The 17,018-nt window shown below is 34.3% G+C and overlaps 1 protein-coding gene across 1 annotated transcript; it reads right to left on the bottom strand.

The window, feature by feature from the left end:
• Positions 1-427: 427 nt before the first annotated feature.
• On the bottom strand, positions 428-16,674 carry LOC104911398 (ATP-dependent 6-phosphofructokinase, platelet type-like; the record flags this gene model as incomplete). The annotated part of the gene is made up of 9 exons (XM_019616754.2): positions 428-970; positions 1,488-1,593; positions 2,185-2,284; positions 3,142-3,253; positions 4,195-4,256; positions 5,199-5,363; positions 14,926-15,078; positions 16,039-16,126; positions 16,574-16,674. Coding segments are annotated over 9 exons (1,041 nt in total), but the record flags the coding sequence as incomplete, so codon positions are not given.
• Positions 16,675-17,018: the final 344 nt, after the last annotated feature.

The following is a 17,018-nucleotide window of genomic DNA, read 5'->3' as shown; positions in this document are numbered from 1 at the left end:
GGGAACATTTGATCAAATTTTGGTACTACAGGAGTAGTACTTAATTTTTGTCATCATCCAGTTAACAGAAGTCTACACAAAAATGTTTTTTTTTCAGCTGTCTGTAACAAAATTTTAAGAACTAATTTTTGTTGTTTTCCATTATTAGGAAGAGTAGCTATAGCCTTAAAGAAGCTATAAGAAAGGAAATGTGAAATAAGGGCCACATTATGCTTTTCTGAATCTCTTTTAATTTTAGTTCCTGAAATAAGCTATTCCTATACAAGAAGAGTGAAGACTTACTAGCCTAAATTCAAAGCAGCAATGAAAGACAGCTTACTGTCCTACTTCTCTTATACGCTAAGGTGTGGAAGAGAAGAGAATTCTTCATGAAGCATTGTGTTTCACTTGTTTAGAAGCAAGTGCTAATACAGTTTGACACAGCACATTCAAGACATTTGCAACAGTACTTTATTTCACTTCAGGTACAGTAAGCACATCCTGTAACTTTAACACAAAGCTAGCCCTCTACACTTATTTTTGGGTGTAAGTATTCTGGAACAAAGTGCAGTGGGTGAGTAACGTTTTACTCTTTAGTAAGTGCAACACTGATCTATGCACTCGGTATTGGTAAGATGGTGCTTATTCATTTAGAGGCTAGGGTTTGTTTCAAACATAACACAAATACAGGACAAAGAATCTGTGTGACATGTGAATGTCGTGTTTCACATAAAGTGCTGGTACAATAACTTAAATGTTACAAAACAAAGCTGTAACGATTCTAAAGCATTGTTACTCACAATGTGCATCTATGCCAACAACCTAAAAATGATCTTTTTAGATGGCTCCGGTTTCTGCTTCCTTTGGGCTGTGCATAGCAACATGCTCCAGTTGGCCCGAGTCTGAAACATCATAGCTGGTCTTGTATTTGGCCAGGATTTTCATCAGTGGCCGCAGCTTCAGCCACCACTGCTCCATGGGAATCCTATGTCTGTGTAAGTGGTAGGCAGGAAAAAACAAGAAGTGAGTCATCATGTAGTAGTTAAGACAAACACACCATAGCTCATTTGGCAATACTGACAGTAATAATAATCTTCATAAATAGGAGCAAGTATTGCTCTTCATTAGCCCAAATATGAACAGAATAGTAAAGAAGAGAATAGACTGTACTAGATGGCGTATTTCACAGGGAGGGAGAATAGCATCTAAGACTCAAAAATGCTGCTCCACTAAACTTAATCAGAAGTAAGCCAATTCTTGTACATTAGAGCAAATGTAGTAATAGAAAAGGACAGTGGGCTCCCAGAATTAAATAAGTATTAAGGGAGTAGTTTGAAAAGACAAGTGAACAATCAAAGTGAATCACTGTCTGAATGTAAGCCAGAGACAAAAGCCCAATAAAACAGTTGGCAAATGCTGTGTGTCAGCACTGGGGCAAAGATGTTCATTTGATGTGGTGAAAGGAAGCCTGTTTTGAAATGTTTGAAATGTAAGCAGAGTATACATACACAAAGTCTGTTTCATTCTTCAGCTCAGCTACTGGTTGGAAAACAAGGTTGCGTCTGCGCATTCCCAGCAAACAGACAGAATCATCGGTATTGGCAAATACTTTTCCTAAAAAGAATGAAATAATTCAGCATCTTTTTTATTCGCACTTGTATGGGAACAGGCTAATTATTTGGAGTTACTGTATATTTAACATAGTAGTAAAACATCCATTAGTACTTTAATAGGTTAGGAGATCTTTTTAAGTTTATCTTTGGTGATTAGCCATGAAAATAGTGTAATTAATAAACAGTAAAACTGAATTTGAATATCCAGATTTAAATTGGATTTTAGTAAAGAGTATTTTACAAAAATTCCCAAAGAAGACATATTACCTTCTTCTGTCTCCCATGTAGCCATCATGAAATAAAAAGGAAGAACAGATGTAACTATGTAGTCAGCAATTCCTTCATGCATGATAAACTGTAATCACACTATGATTTTTAAAAGGTTGGTAAGAAAAACAGCTAAAATATCAACTGATGGAAGGGAATCTTACAGCAGAAACCACATAAAGACATTACTGAATAGTAAAAACATAAGATGGAAAGGAATGCATCGACTAGCTAACATACATTCAAATATTTTTGTAGGGAAATTGTCTTATATACTGATAGCTAAGTAAAGGCAGTAACAAGATAGCACTGAGTATTTCTGCACCTTTCCGATAGGTTTCCTTCAGTTTTTTGGAGATCCACTGCATAGCTTTCGCAGAAATCTTTGTCCCAAAGTTTCTGTCAAATGGTGAAGGTGCCCCACCCTGTGTGAAAATTTAACTGTGTTAATTCAATATTCATAGTTTTGTTTTATCAGTCCTCTCTGTTAATGGCTGCTCTACCTCTTAACTCCATCTTCCCCATCTCAAACAAGAGTGAAAAACCTATCACTAAAAATAAGCTGAATCATTTAAAATTTGTTATTCCAGGGTGGAATCCCCAATGAATCAATAATACTTTTCACTCAGATAAGTGGAGGGTGTTGTATTTGCCCTTTCATCTTCTTTTCCCTCAGTGCTGATCATAAAGCACTACCACACTCTCACACTTTATAAAGTAACCTCATTTCAGCACAGAACAAAGCAGGTAATTTAGAAATTTAGCTCTATGTGTATCTTTGACTCTACTTCAGTATTGTTAGTTAGCATAGCCAAAATAGAAACTCAGTTTGCCCCGCTAACAAGCAGTACAGCAAGATAAAGAGGGGGAAGGTACAAAGATCATAAGGAATAGTTAAATGTTGTCTTTTCTACCAGGATAATCCACCTGCACATAATTTCTTAACCAAATTTTATCAGAATTCAGGATCAGATAGGTTATGGATGGGTAGAAAGTTATGCTCTAAATATGTATTACAAGAAAAAATAACTGTAGTATCTATGAAAAAAAAGTGAAATTTTATTAATATAGACAGAAATGAAAATAAGAAGCTAAAGCATTTTTTATAGAATTTAAAAAAGGAATTACAATTAAATTTAATGTTAATAAGCACCTCTGAGTTACCTACAAACAAAAATCCACACATTTTCTTTAATCCTGAGTCAGATTTACTTGACATGCTTGAATAGTGTACGTTCTTTATGCTGATAAGCATGTCTGGAAATGTTAAGCTCAGTTTTACCTGCTGCATGTGGCCCAGAACATTTTTTCGACAGTCAAACACTCCTTTTCCTTCTTCAGAATACAGCTGATAAATGAAGTCAGTTGTGTAGTTCTCATTGCAATTCTCATTTCTGTAACAATTCAGGCCAAATACTGTTAGCAAATCAACTATTAGTTGTAAAGACATTCCCTGCTTATTGCATAACAGATGTTTTCCCAGTTTCTTGATACCAGCAATCATCACTTGGATATTTACATCCAGATCTGGTTTCATCTTTCATGGATGTGTTATTTTTACTACACCCACAGTACAGACAGGTCAGCCTGATTCCATTATTGAATAATGTAGTGAGAAATACCATTTTAATTCCAACATATTCACTATGCAGATGGAAAATGCGTAATCCGAGTAGTTACATGCTTTATACAATTTATAAACACATAGATAATGAGTAATACCTGTCTGTTCCTTATTAATACTGTAAATATCAAGTATTCCTTTTTTACCCTGATCACATTAGCAGTAGAATCTATACAACTATAATGGTTTCCTTGTACAATTTACTGTAGCATTTATTTTTCAACTCTTTGCTACTCAACACACTGAAAATAGATCTTTATAGAAGAGAGAAAGAGAGAGAGAGAAGCTGTGGACTGATTAAGGATATCTATGAATGTATCATTGTGAAGTATGTTTTAAGAATTATGATTTTTTGAAAAATGTTTTATCTTGTAAAACTTAAGTATAATTTTCATAGTAAAGGCTGTAATGCACGTATGTACACAAATAGTAGTTTCTACATTATTAAGAATCTGCAGTAAATGACAAAACAGGTTGAAAATATAATGAAGTATCAGATCATAAAGCAAATATATTTCCATAGAAAGAAGTAAGTTTTCGATTTCAGCTTCCAGACAGCTCCCAGACTTGTCTTCTAGAGCAATAGCTCTGTTAATCATCTTGTATTACACAGAACAATCAGAGAATATAAACTTAAAGTGTCTTCATGAGAGGCCAAACAGCTTTGCACTGAAATCACAGACTTCATCTACTGAAAGCACTTTTGCTTACCTCAGCACTAAACCACGCTGGATACTGGTTTTCATCTTTTCAGTCAAGTGTTCCACATTAGCCTAGGAACAACAAAGGTATTTTTTAAGAGCCATGTAGAACCCTTTAAAACAACTCTAATAAGCCTACATATTGTCTTATCCTGAGAACGTCTATAAAGGATTCCACATCAAGTATGTGCAAATTCAAATCAGTTTTGGAGATCTAGGAAAACATTCAGTATGTGGCTATTCATCTTGGGATAAAAATAACTTCATCCTCCACATTCAAGTAACTTATTTTTAAATAGCTACATAAACTTATTTTTCTGTGTGCTATACAGATGGAGAAGCTGGATAAACTTGATACACAAAAAACACACAACTTGTCATAAATGATCAGGTGCTGCAGTTAATTCCAGTCCCATGCAACAGAGCCTGTATTCTGCTGTGTATTCAGCTTTGTATTTGTCCATACAGAAGCTAGAACCAACCACCTCAGAAGTATAAATGCCTCATTAGTAGGTAAGCTCCATACCACCTTACCCCCTGCAGTCACATCCTAATCTGACATCCTTATTTAAATAACACCTCAAAAAATGCTTAAAGTCAATGTCAATTTCATTATACATCACTTTAAAATTTCTGACCCGTATAGCATTCTACAAATGAGCTGAGGAAAAGGTGTTTCTTTTTATATCATCTTTCTTCTGAAACTACCCAGCATTTTTCACTTATATCTAACTTAATTTCTATCAGAGGAATAAAAATGAAACAATTCCACTAATAACATTTACTGGTCAGTACAATCATTTCATCGGTTAACTTAATGCCAAAAATAATGGTGTATGTTCCTTTTAGGGAATGTGGAATTGTTTTACAGCGCAACTGGCGAGCACAGTTTCAGTTACAGTATATATATTTTCAATTTTAGCTATCTACTCCAAATATAGTCAGTAAGCTATAGAAGTACAACAATTTCAGAATGTACTTAAAAATAAGGAAAACATTTCTAATGCTGCATACCTGGAGCTCTCGAATGTCAAACTGTTCTTCAAAGATATAAGCAGCATCAGCTCCTGCTGCAAGGGCTCCCATATTGGCCAGGTAACCACAGTAACCACCCATGGTCTCAATGATGAATACACGTCGTTTGGTACCACTGGCTGACTGTTTGATGCGATCACAAGTCTACTCAAAGATAATATATTAGAAATTATGAACTTGGAATTTTTATACTTTTATGTGTGCCAGGCAATTTTGTGTCAGATATTGATGAAAGACTTCATTAAAAATGTATTAAGTGATAATTCAATATATCATAACCCATTTCAATACTGTAAGTCATCACATAAAATAATTTTTATAAGCCTACATAGGAAACAGTCAAAATATTTTGCTAGCATCAAAATACCTGTTTCACATTTGAAAAATAAATTTGTCTCATGCATGGACATAATAAATCGTGATAGCTTTATAACTGAGACACTAATTCTTATAGTGGAGGTGGAGCTTTTTAAACAACTTGAGTATATATTTTTCTTTATTTTGACTCCATTTGTTATTGAAAGTTTATATAATCTTATCACTGATTTTAAAATTCTCTGTGTTCCAGCCTATGCTAAACAGCTACAGGCCTTAGACATGTTCTGCCCTGTAAATTAATAATGGCATTCACATAAATATAATTATCTCCAGCACTACTGGAGTAATTCTTCCTGTTTTTGTTGTTTTTATTTGCATCTTGCTCTGACCAGCATAAGAAATACTCTACCAATAGATACAATGCTCACATAGCACTGATAACAGCAATATTTGCTACGGTTGCCCAAGAGACTGAAGAAGTGGAAAAAAAATTTCCAGGACCTAAGAAACTTGCATCTCCAGGCACTTCAGCAGCACTTGAGAAACTAGCTGACAAACTCTCACTTCCTGGAAGGAAAGTATTTCTACAGCAGCTGTTCAAAGTTATTTTTGAAGTTGTTAGAAAAAGGTGCTTCCTTTCAGGAAGAGATTAAGTAATAAATGTTATATGGGAGCTGGTGACAAGAGAAACTATGTAAACAGAATGTACTGTCCCAACATCGTGTCCATTTGGTAAAAAATAAGAAATGAAGGCATCAAATCATAGAAGCCTTAGAGTTGGAAGGGACCTTTAAGGGCCATCTAGTCCAACTCCCCTGCAGGGCCACGCACACCTACATCAGTTTGTCCAGGGCCTGATCCAGCCTCGCCTTGAAGGTCTCCAGAGACAGGGCATCAAATGTATCTCTGAGCAACCTGTTCCAGTGCCTCACCACCCTCACTGTAAAAGATTTCTTCCTTATATATAACCTAAATCTACCCTCTTTAAGCTTGAAGCCATTTCCCCTTGCTATACCACAACACACCCTACTGAAGAGTCTGTCCCTTCTTTCCTGTAGCTCCCCTTTAGATACTGACAAGCCCCTCTCAGGTCACCTCTCAGCCTTCTCTTATCCAGGCTTAACAGCCTGTTCTTTCAGCCTGTCCTCGTAGGAGAGCATTTGGCAATTTCATCATCTTGAAATTTTAATTATGTTAGTTTTAAAAAAATCCCCATGCCTTAACGTTCTGAATGAGCAGTTACAGGTCCTGTAACTTTTGAGGCATTTTCAATTTCATAGATTTTTACACCCAGATAACTAAATCAGATCACTCAAAATAGGATTTCAAGCAGAAATTTCGATTGAGCTAAACGGGCCTCAAAAATATACCAAAACAGATCACATAAATATTGAAATTACATGTGAGAAACAAATTAATAATGTTTAATACATTCAATTACTAAAACTACTAAGTAAGTCCAGTTACCAGAAGATGCACGTAATATCATATATGCACACTCCCCACCCTTCCCCCGCATACACACACAAAAGCAGAAATCACACAAATGCATTGAAAACACAGACTGGTATTCTGTTATCTTGAACAGAAAGTATCTGTGCAATCTAAGAATTTTAGACTGAACTTCACTGTTTTTTCGAGACGTTCTTTCTTTCACCTGTCTTGAACTTGACAGTGTATTCAATCACTTGGCTTTCCTGTTCCAGATGTGGTTTTCTAAGAACTGTTGCAGAATGCTAACATTTGATATATGGATATAAAAACCTCATTACTTTTAGCAGTGGCAGGCATTAACTTATAAAAAAATCTGCCTGGAACTGGATTGATATTTCATTTAAATTATGATATAAAAAAATACTAGCATTAGAGACTGAAGAAATAAAAACACACCTGACGGTTTCCTTCACTTTGAAAGACCTAAAACATTTGTTAACTCCACACTTTCCACATAAGGTTTCCAGCTGCTGGTAACAGAACAAGTTTTCTGCTTTTTGATAAGTTATAATTTTGAGTAAAGACCTAGATTGTCCTAAGTAACAACAATCATTGTTTGTTTTGGGGATGGCTCATTTTAGATTTATTCCATTACTGACTATACAAGGTACATGCAAGTAGAAACTGTTTGCTATTCTTGCTGTCTTAGAATGACTTGTGACAGAAATACTCAAATACCAAAATGGCACTGATCAATTTTAAAGAAATTCAGAAAGTAACTTTCTTATTTGTAGCATATAAGATATTCTAAAAAGCTCCTTATTCAACCTGCAGCTCAAGACTTATAGGATGCATTAAATTAGACTAGAACAAAATATCTCAGGACTTGGAAAGACCATGTATCACTGCATATACACATGCATTTAGTGCCAGTGGTGATCTTCTGCGATCTAGCAGCCATATAGTCCATCCATATGCCTGCTGTAGATCATCTTTAAAAACTGGTACCGTATTGCTCTCTAAGCAACACAGTATCAATCTCCATCATGGCAAGTGGTAGCATTAGGTATTAAAGCCAGAAGTCAATTCCCCTGTGTCTCAAATTCCTGAATGTCAAATTCCCTTGTGTCTCAAAGTTTTTTTTTTTTTTATGGATTTGCAGTACTGTATCGTGCCACATTGCTATCCTAGTGTTTTCATGGTGAAATTTAGCTTACTTCCAGTGATTGTGGTAAGAAAATAAATAGACAGCTTTTTACAATGAGGTTATATTCCATGGTTTAGAAAAACTGCAAGTAAGTACTGCATCTCCCACTGACCAGCCCATAATGTGTTCTGATTCAGCACATTAATAAAAGCTCCTGTAGATAAATGACTATGTAAATAAATCAGTACCTGAGCGGGAAAGCAAATCCGCATTTCTGAAACCTCAGGATCTCCATTCAAACTTTCTTGGTCAATTGCTTCATAATTATTTATGTGTATTGATAACGGGAGTTCAGATAAAACAGAGCTATTCAGAGGTTTACTCACTTGTGTAAGTTATCATCCCAGATCCCTTTTCTGTTGTTTCAGCAGACTTTGTGAAATGTAAAGAATTACAGATTTCATACAGCAGTTGTACCCAAGGAAAAAGGAGACTGTTATGATCAAAATGGAAAGCTTCAATCACAACAGACCTGTCCTCAAATCAGCATCAGTGACAGACTAAACTGCTTGTGCAATCTTTATATTTACATGCACTTAATAAACATTAGCCCTAATGTAGTCCATAGGATCATTCATGTGTTTAGCATATCTACGTAACAGAACATTTTAAATACACTAAGCTCACTCACTGGCCCATGAAATAAATGTGGCATTTGTCTACGATACCTGCTTTCGTCATTCAGTTATGAGGAGCTACTTCAGTTAAATAAAATAATCATAAAATAAATTGAAATTTTAGAAAAGCAAAATCTTAATTTTCAGAAAAAAAATACAAAACCAAAAACCCCTACTCACTAATGCAGTAGTCTTGGATAATGAAACAGAATCCTCAGAAGATGAAAACCAATTATAATGAATTATTTTAATCAGTCTTGGAAAAAACTTATAAAACATAAAAATAACAGTGGCTGAATAATTTCAGAACGCCAGACATTTAAAAGTCTTTAAGTATCCTGATCTTATGCATTTTATCATCTTAACTTTTAAAACATACGTAGTCTTACCTCCACAATAGCATTCAAGGCAGTGTCAGCACCAATGCTAAAGTCTGTGCCTGGCACATTGTTGCTAATAGTAGCAGGCAACACACAGATAGGTACGCAAAACTCCTCAAAGCAGGAACGTGCCTCATGTAGCTGCAGACAACTTTCATAGGCCTGAAGCAGTGGTACAAGTATGAGTGATACATTCCTTGTTTTTGGATTACTGTGCTAATGACTCCTTGCATGTGCTGGTAAATTTGGCTGTCCATTTGCCCAAATACAATTGGTGAGATTATTGGGGGTGCATCCTGTACATACCACAACAGTGCACTGGGCTTGCATTGGTACAATGCTCTTTGAAGAAATGCAGATTAGTGCAGGTTAATACAGAGTGAATATGAAGTGTGCGCAGCATTAAAAGTCTGAAGCAATTTAGCAGAAAAAGGCAGCATAAATGTAGATTGGAAATCTTTCTACAAAAAGACACTTAAAGAATAGTTTGAAACATGTTAAGGAGTTCAGAAAGTTACCTAGAAAAAAGCCTGCAATTTAAAGGAAATACGTAAAAAAGGTGGGTTTTTTGGAATATTATGTTATCCTATCTAGTCAAGACACACATCCATTTCCACTGAGAAAAAGAAGAAAAAGGTTCCTACATTTTTCAAGATTCTATCAACACACACATCTGCTTCTAGGGACACAGATTGGACAGAGGTCCAGAAAAATCCAAGAATGCGTGCATACGGATGCGTTATAGTTTTCAAGTAAATTTCAAAGATACTTTGAGAAGCAGCTGTACATTCCTGGGAGGATTCCAAATACTACATAATAAATTAGCATGAAAAGGACTAGGTATTCCTAACAGCAATCAAAATACTTGAAGTTCAAGCTGTTTTTAAGTAAACACTTTTTAAGTTACATTATTCCAATTCTATCTAATTTAAACTAATTCTGCATTTATTATGTGTGGCAATTTTTCAAACTGCCTGTGCAACGACTCTCAATGAGAAAGCCTAATTTCATAGTATGTTCCCACTTTGTTAATGTCTTTCTCCCAGAAAAGAATGATGCTCACAGAAGTCTCATCTTTTCAATTTCTCAGATCAGTTCAGAAAAGCAAATCAAATTACTAGGACCTTATCTTCACAAATATCTACTCAGCTGCCAGTTTAAGCAATAACTCGGAAGAAAGTGATGGGGAGAAGATTCACCCACGGGAGCTCTGCTTATAGACTCTTTCCTCCAGATAAATCAGATTCCATTCAGTGAAAAGACATGCCATCTGACAGTACATGAACGAAGTGCAAATTGAGTTTCTGAAGTCTATGCCAACTTCAGGTATTATTTTGGAATTGCAACTTTCAACTAAGTTCAGTGCTAAGATGCATTTCCCAAATGATGTCTGAAACATTCTAAAAAGCTGCTAAAAATATTGCTAATTCAGACCTGTAGCTCTGGCACTGAGAAGCAGTATCGGTAGAAGATATATATATAAATAAAAATAAAATTTATTTATTTATTAACAAATGAGACTTCACTGAGAATATTTCAGTATGTAGGAATTGCCTAGCCCAATTCAGTCAGTTGGAACTTTTGTCTCTTATGAAACAAAATGGTGATAAAACCATAAGGCTTTCCGAAGAAGTGGAAGAAAACACCGATAAGTTTCTCCAAAAAGTTTTATAATGAGACTTTTGGGAAACTGAGTTGAAGGAAAATTTAGAGCAGTAACTAACACAATTGGTTAGTTATGATATGTAAAGATATGTTTTACTTGCATTAAATATTGCCATTTCATTTGATGCAAGTGATTTTAGCAAACATATCCAAAGATTGCACCTCCACCAAGCATAAGCATTAGATAATTATATCTTAGTATCACTGCAAAGTATACGAAAAAAAACTTAAAAAACAAAAAAAAACCACCCACATAGCTTAACAATTATAAAATGTAAATAAGTAATAGGTGGTTTTAATATTAACTTTACAATTCCTTTTCTTATTTTTATATGAGGATTACAACAAGATCATAGAGGGATACTGTACCACATAAATAATATGGTTTATTTTTTTCCATATGCTTTTATTACATTCTTATTATTTAGAAGGGTACAGAAAAGATCAAAGATGCTTTATAATAATACATGCAGTCAAACAGACTGCAATTTGTTTACTTTATGTTAAGCTAATGCAAAAAGGCTATTAAAAAGGATGGATTCATTGCCAGATCTCCCCAGCCACATTGCTAGGACTGACATGGATGAAAATTTAATTGGATAGTTAGTTTGGAACTAATTTTCAGCTGGTTCAGCTGCCTGATTGAGATTAATCCAGTCACAGATGCTAGTATCAGCACTAGGAAAACACAGGGGAGCAGTCAATCGTGTAAAAAAACTGCAAAAAGATTGCATTAGGACATTTTAACAAGCTTTCTTCACTCCTCAATGAGTAAGGGTCTTCTTGAGGCTGTTCCTTTTCTCACAACCAGCTGATCACTCTGTATGCACTTCCCTTTGAATTAAAGGCAGACTGTCACCTCTTTGAGGATATCAGTTTTAGCCTCTTGCATTTTTAGGTTTCTTTGTCCTCCATCTCTAGTTCATCATACTGCTTCATTTCTTCATTCAGTTCTACATGCCTAAACAAAATATATATTCTACTATTCAATACATAGTCTTGGTTTATTCCTCCCTCCATCAGTAGGCTTTCTTTTCAAATTAAATTTTCATCTTCTCCATATTTTTCCCCATGGTTCTGTAGCTGAAAATTTTAACTTTGTATTCATTCTTTTACTTACAAAGTAGATTTCTACTTACTAGTTTCACCCACAGCATGTATTAATAATCTCCATTTTAAATGGATATTAAATAACCCAGCAATACACAGCCTTCACATTTGTGTGGAAAAAATGGAACACTTCTTCCGTGTCAGGTTCCAGAAGTGCGTTATCAGCAATAATACTCTATTCATTTCATTGAATTTCTCATACAAATGTAAGGACATAAATGTTTTTATTCAAATAATTACTTTCTTGCTGCTTCTGTTGACAAAACTCCAAATTCGTGTCCTTATCCTGCAATTTTAAACAATTTATTATGTCTTCTTTGATACAAAAGCCTTAAGCATACCCTTACATACAAAAAAACCTCCAGGATTCTCAAGCTATTTGGTATGGTTGAGTTTTCACTGAATTTTTCTCACTGATCTTAAACTAATGACAGAATAGAGCATACAAGCAAATTTAAAGTGCTGCTCAAAAGAATCCATGTTCTACTATTAAACTGATTAAAAGCCTACATCTTAAAATAGAAATGGAAAAAAAAAAATCAAGTCAAGAATCTGTCATATAATCTGAATTCTAGTTGTTGAGAAATGTACCGTCCACTGTCCATGAGTTAGAACAAGCCAAGTGTCATGGTCTCACCTAATCTCTTATTCAGAAAATCTGCAATTAAGTATTTACACATTCTGTGCTATCTTTGTTAAATACACCTGAAAGAAACAGTTAATGTTAAACTTAGTAAGACTGGTTGATGTCTTTATTAGTCCGCTTTCCCTTGTAAAGGCAACACAGTAACATTTTATTTGCGAATTTCTCTAGGTAACACTTTCATGCCTTGGTAATTTTCAAGCAACCTAATACTGACAAATGTCTAGTAATGCCAAACACTAACAAGGCCTCATTAACCAGCAGAGAAGAACGTACTTACCTTACTGAAAGTTGTCGATAAAACAGAAATACAAGTAGTACCACAGAAAAACTAAGTGTGATAATATTTAGGTGTGCTAATCTGAAACCTAAGAAATGCTAACCTGAACGTGCTATAAACTGTGACACGTTTATGCATCTAACAGCAGCAATAGGAATGAAAATTATAAGACTTGTATGACTGATAGGCTCAGTACAAGGGAGAGCATCGCTATCGAGACTGATTTGAACATGTGACAAAAGAACAGAAGGAAATACTTTTCATTATCTGTTTAGAGGACCACATTCAAACAAATGGAGGAGGCAACTGCAAATATATTAACCATAATTTTTTCTCCAATGTGAAAGTTTTCTTTCCCAAAAAAAGAACATAATTTTTTACTGGCTTGAATCTAAATCCAGAAAATGTCATTACATTTCATATTTACTTCAGAGAAAATTCTAGGCAAAGTAGAAAACAGGAACAAGACAAAAGCTATTGATAAAAAACAGATTGAAAAGCTCGCAACTACTGCATTGAAAATATGGAGTTATGACAGTTTGTCTAATGAATTAATACGATACCTAGGAATCCAAGTTTAAAGCAAAACACAGCAACAGAATGGAGAAAGGGAGAGGGAGAGAGATCCTGCTCTATATGAAATAACCTACAAAAAGAAGGCAGTTAAGTAAACACAGATTATAAAGGAAGAAAGAAGAGAAAAGTAGGTGTCATGCACAGTCACTTTACTCACCTCAATCATTTTGGAGAGATATTTTTATTTACCAGAACTGGAAACAAAGCTAATCTTTATAAAAAGTAAATTCAAAGCAAATTTTGCTTAGCTTGTAGTCTGTCAAGCTATTGCCTTGAACAAGACTGAAATTTGTTAAGGGTTTATTTTTCTGAATATAAAAATATTTATGTTGGTATGGTAAAATGAAAATAACAGGTGAAAATTAGGTAAGAGCTCTTAAGGCTGACAGCATTTGAGGAATCCTTGAAATTTCTCAAAATAATGTATTTAATTTTTACAAACACATCTAAGTGATAGAGTAACTGGCGGTTCAGTTTCAAAATGAATCTGACATGCTATTCCCATTTAAGATGTACATCGTGTACCTTGTTTTTAATTTTAGAAAACATAGCTCAATATGTAAAGTTAATGAAAAAGTTCATTACAAAGAAGAAACAGAATTACTTTGTAAGTGAAAAATGTAAATTCAATTTTAAAGAGGAGTGCTCTATTAAGACTTTCCTGTGTTTTAAACAAACTATGGACAATCTGCAAATGTATCTGTGATGCATATGCATTTACAGATTATACTGAAGAGAAAAAAATCTGAAGGAAGCGTAACATTCCCATTGTTGTTGCATAGACAAAATTATGTCAGATTATACAGAAGCAGAATTTCTTTTCTTAGCTCAGGAAGAGCAAATTAATACTTCATAAGTGATTCAGGTGAACTGTAAATATGCTTTACAGTGTCCTTTGTGTGGTATTTGACAATTCTCATTCTATCCAACTAAGTTCAGTTTTAATTGATGTGTTTTTCATTTACATTACTGATTTTTTTTTTAAATACATCATAGTATGTCTCAGCTATTTATATAATAATCATTTGTTCTATTATTAGAGTACATATAGTTACTATTATTACAGAAATGATTTCATAAATAAGGATAAATTTCTGAACAGGATAAGGTTCACTTGGGACTTGTCACAGCTGGTTGTATAGGCATTTTATATATAAAAGGAATTTCTTCCTTTACAATATATCAAATTATCACCAAGTCCAAGCTTTAGATTTTTTTTTCCTATGGTAAACAATGAATCCATAATCCTATTTTATATTTTAGGAACTCAAAGGTGATTGTAGTTTCAGAACTACTTTTGAGACAAAACTAGTCTTCTAAACGAGCATCGTAAACACAGCTATATCAAGTAACTACATCATTTCCCGGGTTAGATTTCCAAAGTTCTGGTCTATAAAAATATCCACCTCTTGCCAATGTAGTCAGTTTTAAACACAACTGCTTCGTTAGTAAGCGCATACACCAGAATAGACTTACATCAGTTATAGTGTTCAGAGCAGTATCTGCACCAATGCTGAAATCTGAACCCGGTACATTGTTGGATACTGTTGCAGGAACCATAACCATTGGAACACAGAATTCATCATATTTCTCTCGGGCAGCTGACAATTCCAAAAGTCCGAGGTACGCCTGTTGGGCACAGGCATTGGGTGAAAAATTAGGATGAATACAATAAGGGCAAGGTTAGAATGATAAAATGGAACAGGCCACAGGGAGAGCCATTTCTACCACGACACACTTCAGCAAGTCAGAACTGTAAGGATTCACTAAAATATGATACACACACAAACACACAGGGTTAAAAATACGTACACATTTGAAAATAAAAAAAACAAACAGAACACTCAAGCAAATACATAATTCTGACATAACAAAGTTGCTTTGCACATCACAAAAATACTGCATGATAGTTTCCCAATCTTCAGGTACTCCTCATTTGAAATCTTACTATTCTTCAACTATATCAACATCCAGCAGAGTGGGAAAATAATAATAAATGATGATTCATTCCTTAGGAAGAAGCACTTAAGCACATTCTTCTCTACAAACAGTTGACTAATAAATACACTGCAGAATCAAGACCACTCCTAATGGTACCATCTTGGTAAAAGGGATCAATGTGAAATATAGGGGCAAAGAAAGGGAAGAAGAGGAAAATATAAATTATAGATTTTGAAATGCATTATGTGAAAAGAATGCCTTAAGTGAAAGTCCATAGTGTAATTACTACTACAGCTCAAGAATTTTATGAGTATTGTTCTAAGTATTGATACAGATGGGAAAACTGCTGTTTTTGTGGGTTTTTTAAATGTAAAATAACATAATTCGATATCACCTAATTTATCATTCAGTGCATCTTGTTTTGCAGTTATTAATCGTTGTCTTAAATGTCAGCTTCCCACAAAAACAATCAGTGATAATAATGATAATAAAATTTCTGATCCAAAACATTATTCAAATTTTTTTTTTTTTATAAAACAGTTATAAACAAATTCATTTTACATGAAGATTGGGTTAAAATTAGTTGTCTTTTTTTTTTTAAAACAGGAAATGCATTTTACTTAGATGTAAGTTTAATCTTTAGTGTACCTCAAATCCACCAATAACCATAAGAGCATTAATGTTGTTAGTGCGCATCTGATCAGCAATCTTCTCCAAATATTTTGCAGGAAGAGTACTGGAAATTATTAAACCAAAAGAAAAATAAAAGCACTTCAAAACACTGCAGCAATAAGAATTGGCTATTAAGCAGTAACAGTAAATATAAGGAATAAAATATTTTTTCATATTACATATTTTATCCATTCAAATACTTCTTTCCTGACTTGCTGATGAGTAAGGAATCATGTTCAGGAATCATGAGGAGAATACAGGTTGTTAATCCTCCTTAGAATTAAGTACCCTGGTGAATTTTTCTGGTGAAGTCCCAACTCCCATTTTCATTCTCTTTTCAGAGTTGGTACAGTACTATCAGGATACCAAAATTTGAATTTAAAAAAATAATTTCTTATTTTAAAAATAAAAGATTTAAAACGCTCAATGAAAGGGGAAAAAAGCATTGAATTATACACAAGTTATAACATATTAGAATTCAACATAGCAATTGGGAAAATATTGCCATTACCGTTTGGTACCAAGAATTGATCCTCCTTGACCAGTCCAGCCTCCAACATCTCCCCAGCTGATTTCCTTGATCTTTACATTAAAACAAAAAAGGAGATTATGTTAAGTGATTATCCAGTTACTTCTGGCATGCAACAAACAACAGGCACTGAACCAAGTTGCTGAACCAAGCTGTAGGGCATTTTGGCAGCACCAAAAATGAATATGGCAACAATAGAAATCAATACCAAGAGGTTAATTTAAGTTCTCTTGATGTCTAACCAATCTCTTCCCATTCTATTTGTTCTTTCCTTCTCCAGATCATGATAACCCCTGCCTCCTTGTTTCATATGATCCTGTTTTCACATTCACTTTTAATGAACATGAAACACAAGCACCTAAAACTAGCTTTTTTTGATATTTGTTTTGGGATATATGGCTCCAGCTAGGCAGTAAAAAAAAAAAAA

This window comes from Meleagris gallopavo, chromosome 6, assembly GCF_000146605.3.
Source record: "Meleagris gallopavo isolate NT-WF06-2002-E0010 breed Aviagen turkey brand Nicholas breeding stock chromosome 6, Turkey_5.1, whole genome shotgun sequence".
Classification (NCBI taxonomy): domain Eukaryota; kingdom Metazoa; phylum Chordata; class Aves; order Galliformes; family Phasianidae; genus Meleagris; species Meleagris gallopavo.
Note: the sequence above shows the minus strand (reverse complement) of the source record. Positions and strands in the feature narration are given on the sequence as shown.